The following is a 21123-nucleotide window of genomic DNA, read 5'->3' on the forward strand; positions in this document are numbered from 1 at the left end:
AGGGGCCTGTCATCCCAAGTGCAATCGGGTCCCCATAATCTCTTGCTACAAGTCTACGACAAAAGCTTATCCCATGAATATATTTTTAATTGCATTTTGATCCATAAAGCTTTGTGGGGGTAAGTATTCAAATTTTAATAATTAAGTAATAAACCTTTAAACTGTATTGTTTGTATCAGGTCAGGATTATCACAACCATATATATAGCACCAAATAGATGCTCAAATGTTGATATGCTGCTGGACTGGTCATTTTGTAAGTTCCAAGATTTAATGAATAACGGTTCTCTACAGAGGAAAAAGGCGTTTGAATTAACTAATTATAGTTTTCCTATTAAAACTTGCAAAACCTGAAGAGAAGTTATCTCCTCCCTCTTTCCATAAAAACAAGGGAGAAATGCACAATGGAACAATGGAACAATCACCATGTACTGTGAGAATTAACGCAAGTGTAAGAAGTATCATCGAAGATCCTGAAAGTCATCATAGAAGTAAACTCATATCCACCCACTATTTTTTAGTTCACGATCAACAAGAGCTGCGAACAATCAAAATGGCCAAAGTTTCCTCTCATGACGATGTCATGGACATGTTTAAAAAAGCACTGCCCCGAGAGTTTTCCAGTGAAATTGCAAGGGGATAGGAATTCGTGAAGTCAAACAATGACTGAAGGTATATTTCTTTGATTTGATTTCTAGAATCATAATGACTGTCTAGTATGTTTTCTTTGCTTCGAATAACATCTCACTATTTAGGACTGAACCACATTTTGTCGTCGGCAAGGGTTTTTATTATGGTTTTTAATTATCTTCAATCACTCGAGTATATTTGGTGCTCACGACACACACAAAAATATTAAAAAAAGTTTGTTTTCAATTATAAATTATCAGATAACTTTTCATTCCTCAAACCCTATCCTTTCAAATTCCCCATGTGTATTTCTGTTTCCTTTAAGTTACTCTGACGTCAGATTTTTTTTTGTATGATAGGTACTGAAAACAACAACAAGCAACCAATAATGAGAAGAAAATAAATATACTTATGTTGTCCTGGCACTACAAATGTTTCTACTCAAATATATTTGTTGGTTGTAATTGAACCATGATGTGTATTTTCTTTACGATTTAAAGTTCTGAATGCCGCATAGCAAACCCCCCAATCTATATTGTACTATTAACTATATTGTCTAACAGAGTCTGTTTATTGGATTTGAACAAAATAAAATTTTACGATCTATGATTCACTGCTCTGAATGCTAACCCTAAAGCTACTAACATTAAGGCAAATAAGGGTCCAACCATAGACTGTTTAAATCATAAAACTTACATGATTTTTTAGAAAATTTAGTTTTATGCGGGGATCAAGAATGGAAGAAATACCATTAACAGTGTTCAATACTTGATTGAAATATTGTGATATGTTATTGATAATATCATTTGCAACATTACTGAGAATAGATAATTTTCCGCCAACCTTTTTTAACTCCAAGAAAAATATTTAAATTTGTAGTGGTCATTTATTCTATAAATAAATAACATGGATACCTTCATCAAACCTATACAAATAGTTATAATGCAGTAAGACTGATAGAAACATATTTTATTGCGAAAGCCAAATTGTTGCGACATATAAGGGCTTGAAAAGGCGCATTAATTCGTTTATTTTTACCAAATTTAACCAAAGTTATTATACAAAGACCTATAGCAGGACAATTAATTACATACTTGGCAATCCTAGCCGATTTGTACCAAGACCAAGGAGCTTACATATTAGCTTTAGCAGAAACGAAGTCCTGGATGGCAATTTGAACAGTTTCTTAGAATTAAATTATTTTTGGGAAGGTGCTCTTATGGATTTAACTGTTAATCGAACGCGATCAATCACAGACTTAGGATCTAAGTCTCATCGTCTGATAAATCACTGTCTTGCGTTTCCCAACCATCTTCTTGCATGTCTCGAAATTTTTCAGAATACGAATAAAAATCTTTGTATTCAATTCCAGCTACGGATCTAAGGCCTTAAGGCCTCTCTGAGTAGCAAAATTAATGACATGGCAGTCCAGTAAATGCTATTTCTTGCTAAAATTAGAAATGTTCTTAGCTAGTTCATTTTTCATTTTTAAATTTGAGGAAGCGTTATCCGCATATATACAAAAAAGCTTGTTCTGAATTTCGACATCACACAAAGTATTGTACACACGTCCTACTATATTTGTACTAGAGTGCGATTATCTCATTTCTAATGCATCAAGCAATATTTCCTTTGCTTAATTTTTTCATTTATCCAGTGGCAAGCAATCCCTAGAATTGGCTTTAAATTTTGGAAACGTTCATCAGTCACAAGTCAGGCAAACTTTTTTAACTGAGCGAAACATAGCGACCAATTTTGCTTTCCTTTCCCAGAACATCTGCATTATATGTTCAGTTAGAGTGTCTGCTTTAAACATCAATTTCTCGACCGCCAGATTGCTACGCTTCAAGAAATCGATAAATTCTTGTGACTCCATCAGTTTGAAAGACAGGTTTTGCGAAGAAACTAATTCTGGAAGAAAAACGATGAAACTAATGACTGTTTTTAACGAATCTGTATCTAAGACCTATACAAACAAAACATATATTAAAATTTTATAGTAGGAAGATCTAATTAGGATGATTTTTTAAAATCAAATAATCTCATTCTAAATGTCAGTGTTTTGTTAAAACATGTCTGATCAGATTTGTTGTGCCATCTTTTATGCTGTGACTGTACATTTTCCCACATATTTCTACATATGCGGAAGAATCACAGTTTTCTAACTGACATGAATCAAATTTCACCAACGATTCAAGTCCAGTTTTGTTGTCTTTCACTTGGCGCTCTTTGATTTTGAAATACTTTCTTACAAAAGAAGACAATTCTCTGGGTTTTATTTTTGGTGTAAGACCTACACTAACCATAATAACCTATATTATGCACATTCAGAAGTTAACTAACGATTGGTACAGATTCTTTTCTATTCTGCGATGAACCCGTGGGTAGTCCGTCATTATTCACTTCGGTTGAAGTTATTAGTATAGAGGAATGGGTTACATTTGCATGAACCAAACCAAAAAAAAGGAATGAAAAAAATCCGACCACGAAAATGTTTCTAGGGTGTTCACTCGTCCTTTTGCTAATAATTTGGAGGGGCCCGTAAATTTTCCAGCGGGTCGGAACACTATTCTTACCTTACTTGACCTTGTCACTTTCACATAAATATTTGCCTGTTCGAATCACCATTTCCATCTTGCTCTTACTTTCGGGTTGGAACCTCTGCCCTAGTTTGTGTCTGTCAGAGTAAATCGTTTGCGGCTTGTGTATGTGTGTGTCAGTGTTTAAATGAAGTGTTGTCCGAGATAATTTGTTGTTTCCTTCCTCATGTGTCACGGACCGACGAGCCACACATCTACCACTACCAGTAGGAACGACCGTACGACCCACTGTAAATTCCGTGTTTTTTTCATGGCTGCAACGATTGTAACTATTCTTTTACTATTATTAGAACTATCGGCGTGTTCCTTGAACAGTTAGCTGAAACAAAGAATATCAAGCCTTTCTCACACTATCAACTCGACATCGGCCATTCCGCCTAGACCAACAGTCCCAAGCGTAGAAGCCACCCCAACAGAAATTCTCCCAATTACCAAAACACCAAAGCGAATAGGAATGTTACATTTTTAGAGACACTCATGATGTCGTACGATCAGAATATTTTTGACTGGAATATCTTTTCCGTCCGCCTCGAACAGCAACCATAATCAGTTGGATAATAATCGTTGTACCCTCCAATCCCCAGCTACCCAACAGGCAACGTTCCGCTGGATGGTTCCAAAGTTTTGAGTCGTCTTCACCACCCGTAGTTGTTACGACCACGCCAGGATCGGTCATTCCTCCGACACGTTTGTGATCGAGATATTTCCGGTCCCTACGACGATTGGATTGTCCATCTACAAGCGTCACTAGAATTGGGAGAATATGGTTAGATTAAGAAGCTATAACTAATGTGCTCAAAACTTTACGGGGAGGCAGCTGAATAGTTTGATACTTTAAAACTCGAAAATTCCTTTAGGGCCTGGACGTAAACCGAGATAAATTCTCGACTAATGAAACTATTTCACTCCACGAAGACTAGGTTTCAAAGAAGCGTAGAGTTCCACAACATGAATAGGGAACCAGAGGAAGATATGAGGAGCTGGTACGCTAAAAGAATGAAAAAATTATTCTATCTATTAAAAAATACTTAGGCCTACATAGCATTTAGTATATGATAGGGATAATAATAAAAATTAGGAAAGGAGAATACTTTCTACAAAAAAAAACTGTTTTTTTCCGTTTATCACATATCCTACCATCCTCAAAAGCCAAGTTTTCCCCCCATAAAAGCGTGTTAAGCGTATTAAAAGGCTGGTATCTGTATAAGTGCTCCTTCGCTGTCGCAATGCAGACCGAAGTAAACGTGTTTTTCCCTGTTTGTTTGGAAGTTTTTGGGGCAGAACTGATATCCAAATTTCTCTATTACAGGACCCGTGAGTGTATTACATGCGCTACGATTCTATTATTCCATTATTTTTGTTATGTGTCGTATAATTAATAATAAGTTTATTTTTTTGAGGGGGGGATGCACAGTGCATCCTTGAGATGGATTTCTTACCAGTTCCTCAGATGTCAAGTTCGTTTGCCTATATTGGTGGAGCGAACGACTTTGATGCAAAGAATACACAGAAGTATACTGAAATTCTTTATATCAAGCTTCAGATAGTTGACTTACAACAAAATGTCACACTTTGCATGGCACACACTGCATTCCATCTCCAGAGTCTCCAAAAGCTTTGGCTCCTTTTTATAATTTCAACGACACTGGAAAAAAGGCAAACGGGTTCAAAGAAAATATACTACGACTAACCGTCCACCAGTCGGGGCTTCCGAGGCTTCACATTAGGAATAATGAAGGAATAAAATTCTGGAAATTAAAATCGAGAGAAACTTTTGAAGAACAAAAATTGAAGTATAGTGTCCTTTTCTATGCTTTCGAAGTCGTCGTCTTCATCGTCATCTAAATTTTTCCTCAAACCAACTTTTAGAAGGAAAAAACACAAACAAGAAAAAAAAGAGTTCGAAGAAGTGAAGGAAAGAAGTTCTACAGACAGTAAAAAGGACATCATTTTCGGTAAAAAAATAATTCTGAGAGGCGTTCCTCATATTCAGTTACTGTCAGCTGCAAAACTGTATTGGCTGGCTAACTGTACTGTACTGTATTGGCAAAAAAGTTAAACTATCCCAAAAATAAGCTTTGTAAAGGGTAAAGGGTAAAGGATAGATTTATCTCAACATTTCCTTATATCGACTTAACATTTGCTCTAAGTTTTTTCAGAGAGCCAAGAAATACCTATTTCTCTGTTCAGTTTAAGATGCCCTAGAGATATGAAAGGGACTATGAGGTCAGGAAAGGCCAGAAGAATCAATTTCTATTAAAGTGAAGCCAAATTTGAAACACCCGAGTATGCAATGAAACGTTACCGTTTAGAAAGTCTTACAATGATGTCTTGTCTTACACCTTTGAATTGAGCTTTATATCATCTAGTCTTTGGTATGCTTGTGATGCCATCTAATTTGCGAAATTTTGTCTGGTTTTATTAATCCGTTTTAAAATACGTGAACTTAAAACCTTCTCTGTACACAAGAATGAGAGTAGTACCCTCAGGGATAACCATGGGTTTTCTCCAAATTTAGAGGGTAGCATTTACCTAATAAATTTATGAACATGTCAGTTTCCTCATTACAAATTACCTCTATTAAAATGCATGGTGATACTATCGTTTCTTTAAATGAAGTTAAATCTTGTTCTCTCTCAGTTACAAAGGCATTACGGAGGGAGGGACTTAAATAGAAGGGTAACTCTCATTTTTGAAACAGGTTTGAAAGAAAAAATACATACAGTACTTACCTAAAGTTTCCAGATTGCTGATAGCAGCTAACGGGAAAAAGCACTTTTCTTTCACCAAAATTCAAATTTTCATCCTTCAATTTCTACAATATTTTTTCATCCTGAATTTGTGACTTGCTATCCTTAAGCTAAGTTTTATTTGATATATCTTCTGGAGTAGATGGAAATGTTTCCGGGCAGCCAAGAGGGTCATTAGTATATGGGGCTACTTAGGCTCTCTTGTACGGGACGGAAAATCAGGTAATAAGGGCGCATTAAGGCTTAAAAATTGAACATCGTTAACTTACCCGACCTATCTTTTTTTCACCTCATTCCAACAGAATAAATGGATAAATGGACATCGTACAGGAAGTTGGACATAATGGCTCCATTTTAGCGAACTTTTCCGATTGCCACAACCATCTCAACAACGGAGAAAAAGGAATCCATGTATCATCGAGCAATATAGCCATACAAGTCAGCCATGTATCTGAAAATGACTGTTTCATTGATATCATCATAATCATCTTCGCTTTGACTGGAATCTTCTGATTCACTGCTATCGTGTCGTCTTGTTCTGTATGTGACATTTTCTAGCTCAGGGTCCTAGAATTTACATCAGAAATTAAATGTTGGAGTGTCATTATCCTCGCAAAAAGTTAGCAAAAATAATTAGCATTTTTACCGATCTCATCCGCTCGAAATGATGGGTCAATAAAACAGTGATCTCTTCGGACATGACCATCCACTTCAATCCGTCTTCTTCAAGATCCTGCTTGTCGGGATGATAATGCATTAACGCTGCCTTGTACCGAGATCGCATTAAAGGCTCCGTTGACTTGGTTCCTCGCTTCGGCAGATGTTTGTCGTAGATGAGATTAAACAGCTCCTGGGCCAATATCTGGGATGCTTCTTTCAGTTCATCCAGGGCTTGTTTCAATTCGATACGAATAGTTTTCTTCTGTGTTCTTTCGTCCATGTGGTGGCTTGGCGGCGAATTCGGCTCGTTGCGGTCAGCTCTCGCAGTACATCGTGGTAAATGTTTAAGATAATTAGTTTTACTTCCGTTACTTATTATGAAGCCTACCAGGCAATATTTACACTTTGCCTTCTAGAATTGAAATAAAGATAATTGGAAATGCAGAAAAAGTATGAAAGAATGCAATACAAAAACTTACGACTTTCGGTTTTTCTCCTGGCTCTTCAACTATTCTTGGGGGATAAAACCACTCTTGAACATTCCAACTAATTCGAGCCTTCTCGGCAGCCTCCAGAATTTTTCCAATTTCCTTCTTTTTCGGAGCCATCCGAGAAAGGTGAACTGGATGAATTAAAGATAAGGCTGAATAGCTAAAGAAAATTTTAAGCTTATTTTGACTTTGACTAGGTTTACGATTGTACCACTAGAGGGCCTGTAGTGGAAGAATTTGTTTTCCCTGAGAGATTTTTAAAATTCTTATTTCAAAATTAAGTAGATAATGTGTTTGTATTTTGTTCACTTGAGTCCATGTGAATCGGTGACGAAACTTCTTCTTCCACTCTAGCAAAAAAATCCTCAAATATCGTGGGCCTTGGTGGACTTGCAGTTATTGGAGGTTGCATAGTCGGTGGAGAAGAAGTCGGTGGTTCCTGTCTTTTCTTCGGTTGGCCTTTCCCTCTCTTGGTAGGTTGGATTGCCGGCGGAGAAGCAATTGGTGGTTCTTCTTTTTTCTTTGGTCTGCCTCTGCCTTTCTTAATGGCTGACTGGCTGGACGGTTGGATTAGCCCTGCTGGTGTGCAAAATGTTGCAGAGAGGAGAACTGTATGGCTATCGTGAATCTACAGGCTTTCTTTTGGGTTCGCAGCCAACCATTGATGATTGAACCTTCTTACCGGAATGTCTGAAGGTAAGTTATATTCAATTTTAACAAATAATAACAATTAATTCTATTTTTCCTAAAGAAGCAATAAGTTGTATGTTCCGTAACGTAAACAACCGTAAAAGGCAAATCCGTTCGACAAGAAATGCTAAAAAACCGTGTTGAGGGAACTGATGAAGATGTCAGTGGCACTGATCTCTCTACCAACGGCTGTGAAAGTGAAAAAAACTAGAAGAAGAGTTCAATGTTTTGAGAAAGCATGTCGTCTACTATAAACTCGTTACTAAGTTCAACTTCCTTTTTTTCCTGTTGTCCAAGCGACATTTTTTTAGAAGGATTGATATGTTGTAATTGACACATATTGACCGATAAGCCATGTTCCATACCGGTACGTAAAATGTGAAAACAAGTATTTCAGCTTCCACGGTACAAGACTTGGCCATTTGCCAGTCTCTTTTTGAAAAAAATGTAAGTTTTTTTGATCACTTTCAAAAAATTCAGAATGTTGTAATATTGTTAATCTATTTTATTCTATTAAATAAAAATATATTACCAAGAAAAGAGTAAAGTGCAACAGATTGTGGATCAGAATGGTGTAGCTGTAACTTTACCCGTTGCTTCTCATAGTCGGTCGTATTTACTTCTTGTTGTATAATAAATTTCTGTTTCGTCAACTTGCGAATTTCCTGCCGTTTGCAAGGCTGTTGTGCCCAACGATCCAATAAGACATGAAAAAACAGAACCTAATCTCTCGTCATAAAAATGTGTCCAACAACCCATCCTTAGCAAACGGATCAGATGACCTACGTCCAGTAAACAGAGGAACAATTGTTTGGGATAATTCTATCGGTAAACCGAGTTGCAGATAATAAGATATTTTACACTTCAATCACAGCTGAATATTGCTTGAAAAAATGGAAAAATCAAAGGGGATGAAGGTGTTAATTGCCTCGGTCTCTGGGAGTGTATTCAAGAGCAAGACAAAGCTTCTGATATGATATGAATTGTCTGGATATTTGGTCCATGCGTGAACACGGAACCAAATCTATCGCCAGCCGAAAAGGATAAAGTCCTCGAACTGCTGGACCAGCATCGTCGCCGCCTCCCTTCCGAAGAGCTAGGCAGAGCGTTGGGCATCCAGCACAACATCGATACTGGTAATTCTCTTCCAATCACTAGCCGCCCGTGTAGAATTTCACAGTTTGAAAGAAGGATAATCTCAGAAAAGGTGAATGAGATGCTAAAGAGTGGGGTAAATTCAGCCATCCAATAGCCCATGGTCATCACCTGTAGTTCTTGTAAAAAAGAAATCTGGGGCCGTATTCTAGCCTTGGCTTAAATTCTGGTCTTAAACTTACTAAAATTTCTTAAAATATTTTCTCACGTAAGCTAGGAAAAAATTTAAGTTCGTCTTTTCAATAAACACGTATTCTAGCTTAAATTTTCTTACTTTTAGTTCTGAACTTAGTATAAGTTCGAATCATACGATCAGATTTTTCAAGCATAGAATTTTTTATTTTCTTAGAGGGCGGGGCTTATCGCAGCCAATAAGATAAGTCGTTTCATGACATTGCGTACAATAATAGATGCTGTTTAGTTTCATAAGGAAATTTACAAAGTCTGCTAGAATTTTGTTTGAAAGTAAACAAGACTTTCTTATGCAAATTAATAGGAATTTGAACTTTTAATTAGTGTTTTATTGTCCCAGTGAACAATTTGCGTGCATTATTGCCCTAGCAGCAAAAGATAAAGCTGTCATGACCAATAGATTTAGTTTCAGAAATGTATTGCAAGATAGGTAACTAGAATTGTGTTTTAATTACGTATTTATAACTTAATTATTGCTTGTAATTGGTCTAGGACTATGTTTAATTCATTGTCTTGAAGACCGGATACAAAAAAGTGAAAATATCACAGCATGTTAATTGGTAACACAAGTGTTGCTGAATCTATGCGAAGTGTGACAAAGACAGGTATTCTAGCATTACGTTAACTAATTTTTTTGGTAGGTGGTGGCTCACAGCACAGTGAAACTAAGGCCATTGCTTTTCAAAATGTTTAACGCTCCATGGAAAAACAAAAGCTGGCTCTTCAAGACAGTTCTAAAATTTAAGCTTTAGTTACGCAGTGAAATTTCAAGTTTATAATAGTGTGTATGTAAAAAAGATATTTTTCAATAAACCATAACCCATAACTAACATGATAATTGATTTATTGTAATTATTTGGTCACTTTCAAAACTTTGTTAAATAATAAGAGTTAGTTGTTCGAGCAATGTTTAGGGAAATATATAGGGAAATGACACTTGAAAATACTAAAAACTAGGACAACAATAGCTGTAAGCATTAGCTTGAGCACGGAATTTTAAGAAAATAACCGCTGTAATCCAACAAATAGTTGGATTACAAAAATTTGCTAACTTAAGCTTAAAAAGACAAGTTAAAAAGATTTCTTAAGCAAAAAAGGTGAGCTAAAAAAAGCTAGAATACGGTTTTAGGAAAATCCAAGCATAAATTGGATTTTTAAGCAAAAAACAGTAAGTTAAGAAAAAATTCCGTGCTTAAGTCAAGGCTAGAATACGGCCCCTGATCCATTAATCTCTGGAATGTGGCCGGCGCATTTGCCAAGCCAAACGGCATTCTTTTAAATTCAAATAGCCCATCGGGCGTTACAAAAGCTGTTTTTTGGCGGTCTTTCTCCGCAACTGGTACCTGCCAGTATCCATTAGCAAGATCTAACGTAGAAAAATATTTAGCGCCGGCGAGCCTATCAAAAACATCGTCTATCCGTGGCAGCGGATAAACACCCCTTTTAGAAACAGCATTTAACCTCCAATAATCAATACAGAATATATACTCACCGGGGGCCGTATAGCGAGTTTTTAAGTGAAATTTGTCAAAATTATTATGTTTTGAAAATTCAGTTTTCTAACTGACTTTACCGAGATTCGAACCTCGGGCCTTTTCCATAGCAGTCCAGATTGCTAACCATTAGACTGCCATTGACATTTATAGTTAAAGGAAATGCATGAGCCGTATGGTAGCTAGCCATCGATTAACTAAGACATTGAGTAGTGTAATGCAACATGTGACAGCATGATATAGAAGTGACTGGTACAGTTGTCTTTGCAAAATAAAATTTCAAATTTTCTAAATTTCAATTAATTTCTATTTTCTATTTTATCTTGTCCGAGATTCGAACCTCTGACCTTAAGCATTATAGCCCGGGCTTCTGACCATTAGACCACGATTGATATGATGGTTACGGGGGAAACATGGGCCCGTATAGTATAGCCCAGGTAAACCCTCCTTTCACTCACCCCTCTCCCAAGGATGCGCGCAGTCCCCTCCGCCCGACCATTCGTGTAAATAGAACAAAAACATTAATAACTGGCGTTTCCTTTATCAGTTATGCAAAAACTGTTATGCAGTTTATCCTGTTATTAGGGCTGTCATGCAAGCAGATTCATGCATGAATTCATGCAGAATACCGTCATGCGTTATGCAGATTACCGACACCCCATGAAGAGTAGAAGGTAAAAACAATGTGGTCGCTGATGCTCTCTCGAGGAATCTGGGCGGAAAAGAGGAACGCCGGAAATCCTCGACAGAACATCGCGTGAGCTTTGTATTAAAATCTGATGGTTACACAGCCAAAGAACTTGCATTTTTGCAGCAAGTGGGCAAAGAATTACGTCCAATTACTAACAGAATCCTAACTAACAAAAAATACCCTGATTTTGCTTTAAGAAAAGGGGTTGTCTATAAAAAGAGTAAAAGTAATCCGGATAGGAAATTGCTTTTGATGTTCCCTTCAATTTTACGTAGAGATTTAATAAGTAAATGTCATGACGAGCCGCAGTCTAATCATTTTGGGATAGAAAAAACTTTGGCTCGAGTAGTAGAAAATTATTGGTGGCCACGGATGGAGTCGAGTGTGCGCGCATATGTGTTATCATGCATCCATTGTCAATTTCATAATGTTCCTCCTGGAGCCCCTGGTGGTTTTCTGAATCCCATCCCTCCACCTACTAGACCATTCGACACCATCGGAATCGATCATCAAGGCCCGTTGCTGGAAACTCCATCTGGGAATCGTCATATTTTGTTCACGATCGCTTATCTCACCAAATGGGTGGAGGCGGTTGCTTTGCCAAGTACCGTCACATGTCACGTGATAAAGCTGCTTAAGGAGATAATAAATCGACATGGATTGCCAAGCCGAACTATTTCTGACCCTGGATGGCATTCACTAGCTGTGAGCTAGCCACGGAGCTGGACAAATGGAAGATTCGAAACGTCATCGCCACTGCGGAGCATCCCCAGACGAACGGATTGGTGGAGAGGCTAAACCGCACAGCCGCAAGAGCCATCGCTGGATTTCTTTCGCCTAACCATCGAGATTTGGACGAGCGGCTGTCGGATGCTGTGTCCGCCATTAACTCTGCTAAGCAGGCAACTACGAAGCATTCGCTGTTTCAGCTTGTCTATGGACGACTCCCCAATAGACCGGATAACCGGATCTGTTCGAGTGGCCGGAAGATGGACCAGTGTCCAGGAGTATTTTTATAATTTTAAAATATTAAATATGAATTTTAAAATATTAAAAATGAATTTTAAAATTCATTAAAATAGAATAAACAAAAATAAGTAATAAAAAATACATTTGATTTGATTTTTTGGGCGCAAATTTCAAAAAATGCGAATTTCAATCACAAATTAAACATATGAATGAATTGTCTAATCTACATGAATTAGGTATTAAACGATAGAGAATGAAATAAAGCTTAAATGAAATCAATTTCTTGCCTCATTGATTAATAATTTTTTATGATTAAGAAAGAAAAACCCTTACTTTTGCTATACCCCCGAGAGGCGAGGGGCCCACTAACTTAGCGAACCTGGCGGAGAATCTTGGGACCCTTTACTAACACCCACCGGTCTTGGGGATAGCCGAGAGTGTACCTTTCCTATTCTATCGTGCTTATATACTGCATGAAGGATTCTGACACCAGCCCGTTACCCACCCATTATAGTGGTATGTATAAAACGCTAACGCACCGATCGATCACTGTGTCTGTATCCAGGTGCATTACCAGTCACCAGTTGCTGATTCTTACCTTCTTCCATTCTGATCTGCAGACATCTATTTTTCATCGAGTTTTTCATTTTTTAAATTTTACTATTTAGTTTCAACCAAATACAGTTGCGCACCATAAAAGTTAGGGATAAAAAAGAACAAACGTGTCGTGGAAGACTTTTGTCACTTTCGTAGCTTTTGCTTGCATGTGTGCCAACCATTTACCGAATCAGTATTGACGCATCGACAATTGGCATTTCTGCTTTTTTCAAATAATAACTGTTAATTCGTCCGACGCAGCAATGGCAAAGGTAAGAAATTTGAATTCTCATAACTGAAAATCTGTTCTTCCTATTTTTTTACTTTTGAATTTTAAAAGTTAAGTTAAGCTAAAATTGATTTATTTTTTCATTCGCTCACTTAAGTCTTTATCAGTTGCTGGGCTTAACCAGAACCTGCCGTTGGATCTCACGCGTACATCCCGGATCAAGCCGGATCATTTTACGCTTCTGCCGCACAGTCCCAATCCCAACAAATTTATGTCCCAGTCACTGTTCCGCCATATGCTCCAGGACATACTTATGATGCTGAACCTTCATCTCGCTTCATCTGCTCCTCAGCCATCCTCATAAAGTCCTGCTATTAGTGTTCCAGAAAACCAGACAAGTGGAACAGACTCGTCGGCTCAAGATCCTTCGCCGATAGTCACCACGTTATCGGGTCGGGTTCGTGGCCTGACAGCCACTGCAGCCACTGGTAAACAGGTGGATGTCTGGAACAGTATTCCGTTCGGCAAGCCGCCGTTGGGCGAACTTCGCTTCCGCGTCATCCGCTGCCGATTGACCCGTGGGATATATTGTAAAGTAAATAGTTTTCCACTTTTTCGTTCTAAGTTCAATAGCAGTTGTTTAGGAAAACGACTAAATAGGGTAGAACTACATTGCATAATTTCCGCAAAATTATTCCAATCAATTACTCCGTGAAACACAACCTTTTTTATAAACTGGAAATAAAAAAATCTTCCTCCCGATCGAGAATTGAACGCCATATCTAAACATGGTGGTGAACACCGCTAACCACTCGCCTATCATTCCCTAGGAAATTTAAAAAACTTGAAAGATTACATGGCTACCTAACCATTCTAACGAGAAAGCAATATCGAACGCCAGATGGTGAAGTTGCAGCCTCGTTTTTTCTTCTGATTGGCTCTTGCATGGGGAAAGGATAGGGAATTTTGCAGATCCTCTCGCCTTCATGTGGCAGGATTCAAGTTTACAGGCCTTAACCATTAAGTAGGCCATGGCTTGAACCCATGCATTCATGATACGTTAATCAGCTATTGAATGCGTTAACCACTCGGTTACCATCTCGTTAACTAATATAAAATAAAGAGACACTAAGTAGCTATGAACATCATTGATTCATGGTTTATGAAGAAACAACAGCATTTTTGCCATTTCAGGGGACAATTTCGATCTCTTCGGAGAAATTAATTCTCCAGCCGCTGAAAAAGCTGCCTCTGAAGGAACCGAAGTAGCGGGAATACAAAAAATTTTTTTAATGATTGGGGAAAAGTTTTTGAAGATGCTGTGGTCAGCTTTCGAATGCCACCACTGCAAAGGATCGTCTTTTCGGTCTACATAGGCCATTTGTTTGTACTCACGAACAAGATTGAGACCATGAGCCCTCCCGTTGGTCGTTGGTTGCCTTGCGTTGGCATTTAGTTCGTTGACTCTTACATCGTGTTCACCCCACAATGAATCAAGGCTGCTAGAGGGTTCTCTTTGGCGTACCTCTTCCTCATGAGTCACCCCAGAGAGAAGAATGATGGCTTTCCTCTCCACCCGTGAAGCATCAGAGTTATACATGCTCTTAAATCTAAGAAAACAAACAAAAATATATCAGTGAATTTATGTTTTTGCTCTATGTTGTTAATCATGTACCTGGGATCCAAGAAAGTAGCAACAGAAAAAAATTTTGGAGCTCTCCTATCGGGATCTTCTTCTTCCATATTATGGAATCGGGTTCTTAAACTTCGTAACAAACGACGCTTTAAAATTGCCGAAGCTTTGAATTTTGGGCCATTTTCAGTTCCCTCCTCTTGATTCTTGCTAAGAAAACCAGTCGCGAGTTTCAGTAGTGGAAGAACCTTGAAAAAAAACATAAGCATTAATTTTACAAGTCTAACTTATTTTTAAATTTTTATATTACTCTGGAAATTGATGGGTATTTTTGAGACGAAAGTTCTCTCGAAATTTGCTCACAGGGAGCCAATATCTTAACGAAATCCTTCATCAAATCCCACTGCTCTTCAGTGAACATCAGATTGGGTTTAAGGAGTTCACCAAGGGTAGCGTTTATTTGGTCTTTCAAGTCCAACATGCTGGTGACCATAAGGAATTGGGTGTTCCATCGGGTTACCACCTCCTGTTGCAATTGCCGACCATGAATTCCCCCGGAAGCCAAACAGTGCTTATTCAAGGTACAAACAGCAAGATGGCTCGTGTGAAAAAAAGTAATCACATCGCGACACTGCTTAAGTGTATAATAAAAAAGACTTCCAGACAGGGCATCTTTGATGACTAATTGCAACGTATGGGCTACACAGGGAACCCATTGCCATAGACCTTAATTATAAAATATGAATTAGTCTTAGAAAGTAAAATTTCATTTAAAGGACGTACGTTGTTCTTGGTACTTCGCAGCAAGTATGTTAACGGCCTTTACTATGTTGGCTCCATTGTCGGTCACCACGCAAAAAACTTTATCTGCAATGCCCCACTCTTTTGCAACATCTTCTAGTCTGAGGGCTAAATTGTCAGCTGTGTGCGATTCGGGAACTGAAAAGGTACTCAGAACCCGAGAGATCATCTCAGCATTTTTAATATAGTGCACTGTTACAGTCATGAAAGGTAAGAGGTTACGGGACGACCAACAATCACTTGTCAACGCAACAAATTCAGGTTTTTCTAGTTCCGCCTTTACTTTATCTTTTTGTTTTCTGTACTCTGACGGAATCAGATTATTGGTAATAGTCGACCGGCACTGCAGTTCAATTTTGGGGTCTAGAAATTTTATGAGTTCCTTAAACCCCGTAAAACCAAAAGACATTCATTAAGAATATTTATATACGGAATTCTACAATAAAAATCATTTCACATTGGTCTAGTGGATAACGTGTCAGACTTAACATAACAAAGACTGAAGTTCGAAAGTTCGAAAGTTCGACACTTAGCTCACCTTTTTTTATTTTATAATTTTTAAACCGTGTACCTTCGTTCTCCACAACTTGTATAGGCTGCATATCAGTAGCAATAAACTTGACTAGCTTGGAAAAAAAAGTTTGCATATATGCTCCATCTCGAGGATGAGGAACAACCTCAGATTCTGAACGCCTTCGTCTTCTGACAGGTGCTGTTCCACCTGTCAAATCAAATTATCTATAGTCCTGTAATTTTATTTTATAGTTATATTAAAAATTACTTGTACTTGCTTCCGCACTTGCAGCAGAGTTTTGTGCACTACGTTCCCGTTTCTCAGCTTCTTCATTCAAATATTGTTGAAAAATATTGTTGTCTGGACTCGAATGTTTGGTTTGGAGATGATGTTTCAAATTGTTGGTGTTTCCACTAGTCGAAACTGAGCCGTGACAAATGTTACACACAGATTTGTGATTCACAGAATATTGTGGATCCTGTACAAAATAATTCCATAACAAACTTCTATTTGCCCTCATTCTTCCTAAATCTTGCGGGTAGCCGGTATAGGTGAATAGAACAAACAAGACGACACGAGACAATAGGACACGATACTGTGATTAAGAGTGAGAGATTATGCGGCAAACCTTTATTAGCTAATTCATTCATTTATTTAGGCCTTGTTCAAATCAGCAGCTAAAATAACCACGAAGTTCTTATTTTCACCAACAGATGGTGTTTTATATCATATCGCATCGACATCGGTTTTTGCTTTTGGCATCGGTATCGTATCACATTGGGTTTTTAGGAAACACCCGATGTGATACATCGATAATCGCCATCACTGGGAATTAGTCGTGCTTTTTTTCGTCTGATACTCTGAGTCTCTGTACTCTCTGAGATTTTAATCTTCTGATAGCAGATAGCGTAATTTTACTTTATTTTTCATCACATTGCGTGTGATCTGTGATCTAGTGTTTGGAAATTCATCCCAAGAAATTCAGTAATAGTATTTTCAACTTTTTTGTTGTGCCTTACCCCTGACTTTACCATTTCTTTCTCTTACAGGCAATTTTGCTATTATTGCTATTCGTTTTATAGTGTATAATCTATATACAGCAGCAGTTTTTGTTTTGTTATGTCCCTGTTGCTGAGTTCGTGTACAAGCGTTAGGCTTGTCGTGCAATACAATGCAGAAATTCAACAATTTATCGACTCAAATGTTCTCTTTTCTTTTTTGGGGGCTAAAAATTAACTTATATCTTATCTTATCTTAACTTATCTTATCTTTAGCCCACCATAAAAATTCGGAATGTCTTATTTATATCGTATATTGCTGTTTTTTTCAGATACTATCTTGTATCGGAGCATTTTTTTCGGTATATTCGGATACTGTTAAGTGTTAACTTAAATTTTTTTGGACAGTTATATTTAGTATCTGTATAAATATAAAAAACAAGTAAATGATAATTTAATTTCAGATTTCTGAATTGTATTTATTTCAAATTACATTTCCGGTGACCAAATTATTGTTCATCAATTGCCTTTTGTAGGTCTTTAACGAGATTTTGGTAATCTTGGAGCCATTCGATGTTATGGGGAGACAGTGATTTATTCAACTTATTCGTTATGTTGACCTCCACAACTGTTGAAAGTTTTTCTTTACCACACTTCATTGTGGGATAAATTTTCTTCATTGTCTCTAATATAAAAAATAATTGAAATTAAATCTTATAGAATTACGAACTATTCTAGATTACCTCTGATCTCCTGCAGTTCCTTTGGATCCATGGCAATCTTCAAACTAGTCCCCTTTGTCGCTCCCTTCTCGGTTATTTTGTGTATCTCCGTATGAGTACAGTTCCTCCAAAAGCTTGTAGATTGCTTGTTCGGGATGGGGGTATTTATCTTAAATGTACCTCTTAACACTCTCCTCTATGGGAAAGCTTCCCTAAAAATATCATAATATGTAAAATGTGTATCATACATAACTTATGAAAACGGAATTAAACTTACCTTTTTCGCATAGAATCGAACTTTTTTCTTCTAATTTTCTTCAAGTCTTTCTTCCAATTCTTCTACCGTGTCTAAAACTGTTTCTGCCTCTTGTGCCTCTTGTTGGGAGTAATTGCCGTCGGCCGGAGTTGGCATCCGCAGTTGGCATACAGGTTCACAGATTTCGCTAGCGTTGATATTAAGACGCGGAAGAACGACGCGAGCTTGAGTAGCAATTCCGTAGACCCGGCAGTAGTGCACGGCTCTCAGAAGTGGAATTCTTCACGAAATCAATTTTGAGGGTGGGTAGTGAAGGAACACTAATTGTTTTGTTATAAAAATTATTTTAAAAATGGGATTATTTCGTCGGGGCCTAGTTCGATCATATATCTTCGCCAATCATACCAGCATCCAATTTTAGTACATGTTAAATTAATAAGTAGTACATTAAACACTCTTAAAAGCATTTTATTCGCATTTCCAAAAATTCATCCCGTAATGAATAAAAAACACAAACAAGGTATTCTAAAATGCAAAAAAGATGCATTATTCCGTTGTATGCGTCTCAATCAAGCGGTTCTATGAAAAAACGTATTGCAATCACGTTTAGCTATGGGAAAATTCTCCTCGGGCGGCAATATCTTTTATTGACAATGTATTTTATACATTTAAAAATTTATTTTGAACAGGTGGCTATATAGCTCCTGTGCTACTTCTCTTCTGCGACTTTATAAATATAAAATAATGTGTTATTAGTAGCGCTACTTTGTTCGACGCCGGTGCCGTAATATACAAATATACCGATGACTAATATACCGTTGACTTGTTCGGTGCCGTAATATACAAGGTATACTTACTTCAGTTTTTCCATGTACCAGAATATGTTCTTTATTCTGACATTGATTAAACAGGTAAAGAAAACTGAGAAAAACAATGTTTACAAGAAGAAGAGTAGCTGGCCATTGAAAGAGCTCAAAAGATTTCTACTTGTTAGCTGCTTTCTCGTCTGCTAACAAGACGTGGATTTTGATGTAATCTGGTTTACTCTTTAAAGATTGTTTTTCAAAAGAAGGTACAATAAGTGTTATTAACCAAGCATTAACCATTAATACACTTTCAAGTTCAGTCCAAAATATCTATATCTAATTTATATCTAATTTATTTATATCTATTATAAATTTCAACCAATTTTTTATATAAAAATATATAGTTGAAAAAATTGTGTATTTCACATTGAATTTCAAAGATTATTTTTAAAAAATTAGACAAATCAAAATTCATTCATCAGTAATGGTTATTGGAATTAATTGGCCATTAACCAACGTTTTCTTGGTGTTCAGAATGATTTCCAAATTACCGTCGGAATAAAATACATTGAGTTTTTTCAAATTGTCATCAGTAACCAGGTTTTCCGGTAAAGGAAAATCTATTTTTTTGAATGAGGTCTCAGTGTACGGTGTTTTGCAGATATGTGTTCTTTTAACTGTTTGAAGCTTTTTGATATAGTACACTTCAACGTTTCCAGAACTATTGACACTGATTGTGATTTTAGCTGATGATATATTTGGGAGTATTTGGTGGAAGTCGTCTTCTAATTTTCTTTTTTTCCCCCTTTGTTTACTGGATGCTGCGTTGGATGAATTGGCAAATTTTTCTCTTTCAAATTCTAAAAAAATAAATTCTAAGGTAAGAAATTAAGAAATACTAGGAACGATCTTCTTAATGAAAAGTAATCAGTGATCGGAACGCAGTGCTTCCATATACTGGTTAAATATCCGATGACCGGATATCCTTGAGAAATTTTCGACCGAGCGGATAAACAGACAATTTTGGATAATTGGCAATTTAACGTAAAAATGAGCGAACTTAATCATACTGATAGTAATAATAATTTTTAAAAATGAAATTACCCATTAACTTTCCCTTTTCTGCAATTGACTTCAAAATGGAATCCACGTGGGGAACGGTAAGCCTATCAATATTCACGCGTTCCATTTCGTGAATCGCTTTACTAGAACTTCGTGCCTGACTTTCCTGTAGAAATGTAAGTTAAATATAAACGAAATAACTAAAAGCGGAATTTGAAATAAAAATTTACCTTATCCCAAAACTTAGTAGACAAAGTCCGCAACAATTTCTGTGTGATGGAAATTGGCGGACTATCCGGATGACTGCTGTTGTAGGCATTTACTGCCTCTTCTGCCATAATTAGTAGTGGGGTCCTGTTGGAGTTCGACGTCAAAATTTTTCTTTTTTCAGTTAATTGTTTTTTTATTTCAGTATCCATTTTCTTTATGTTATCCATGTTGAGATTTTCTATACATGAAAAAAAGTGATGATATTAGTAATTGAAAAAATCAATTTCATTTCGAGTAGGGAGAAAGTAGTAAAGTGTAAAGCAGAGACATAAAAAACTACATATATATAAAAAATATTTCAAAAGCGAAAAGTAGCGGCCCGGGGTAGGAGGAAGGCTAACACCAGAAACAAAAGAGATAGTTTTACGAACTACGAAATAAAACTTTTCCTTCCTCTAGAAACAGGCATTTCTGCTAGCAGCGATTTCGATTTTCTAACAAAGGGTTTCAGAACACTATCCCAACACTACTATATAAACCTTGGCAAAGAGAACGATAGGGGTGATCGCTAGGGGAAGTCATCCAAAAAGGGAAACCCACTTGCAAATGTTGTTTACCCGACCAAGTGACTTTCTGTTTACGTCAAAAACCCAGGGAAAACAAAGTAATGGATAAGTAGCGCAACAGGTGCGCTATATATATATATTTTTTCAGGTCATAATGATATGCCTCTTCAATGTGCTCTTTGCCTCCTCTAAATGTACCTGAGAAGTAAACAAAATACATTAATCTCATTGTTTTAAACCTTTTTTTTGTCAATGCAACCAGTTCCTATTATGGGTCTTTCTACGGGTTGTGAGATTACCAGTAATCTTAGCAGAACGGTTAGCCGAAAATATGTGCTGGACGACCATACAAGTCGAACTATTTACTTGGGGAATAACGCTCGAGGGTGCATCACACAAAAAAAAAAAA

At 37.1% G+C, this 21123-nt stretch overlaps 1 protein-coding gene and 2 long non-coding RNA genes across 4 annotated transcripts; 1 reads left to right on the top strand and 2 right to left on the bottom strand.

Moving 5' to 3' along the window:
* The first annotated feature begins 9115 nt into the window (after window positions 1–9115).
* Window positions 9116–10336, top strand: LOC124202945. Of its 2 annotated transcripts, XR_006878374.1 has the most exons (3): window positions 9116–9597; window positions 9660–9727; window positions 9809–10336. It is a non-coding gene; the product is annotated as an uncharacterized LOC124202945 (long non-coding RNA). The 2 variants fall into 2 exon arrangements; XR_006878373.1 differs by having other exon boundaries at window positions 9660–10336.
* A 4000-nt stretch (window positions 10337–14336) lies between these two features.
* Window positions 14337–15209, bottom strand: LOC124209747. The gene is made up of 3 exons (XR_006881052.1): window positions 15090–15209; window positions 14822–15027; window positions 14337–14749 (listed from the first exon to the last, which is right to left on the bottom strand). It is a non-coding gene; the product is annotated as an uncharacterized LOC124209747 (long non-coding RNA).
* A 2912-nt stretch (window positions 15210–18121) lies between these two features.
* LOC124201027 lies at window positions 18122–20442 on the bottom strand. The gene is made up of 5 exons (XM_046597474.1): window positions 20169–20442; window positions 19981–20104; window positions 19390–19736; window positions 19058–19116; window positions 18122–18350 (listed from the first exon to the last, which is right to left on the bottom strand). The coding sequence occupies exons 1-5, from the start codon at window positions 20373–20375 to the stop codon at window positions 18122–18124; spliced, it is 966 nt and encodes a 321-aa protein (XP_046453430.1). The 5' UTR covers window positions 20376–20442.
* Between the last annotated feature and the right edge of the window lie 681 nt (window positions 20443–21123).

This window comes from Daphnia pulex, chromosome 2, assembly GCF_021134715.1.
Source record: "Daphnia pulex isolate KAP4 chromosome 2, ASM2113471v1".
NCBI lineage: Eukaryota > Metazoa > Arthropoda > Branchiopoda > Diplostraca > Daphniidae > Daphnia > Daphnia pulex.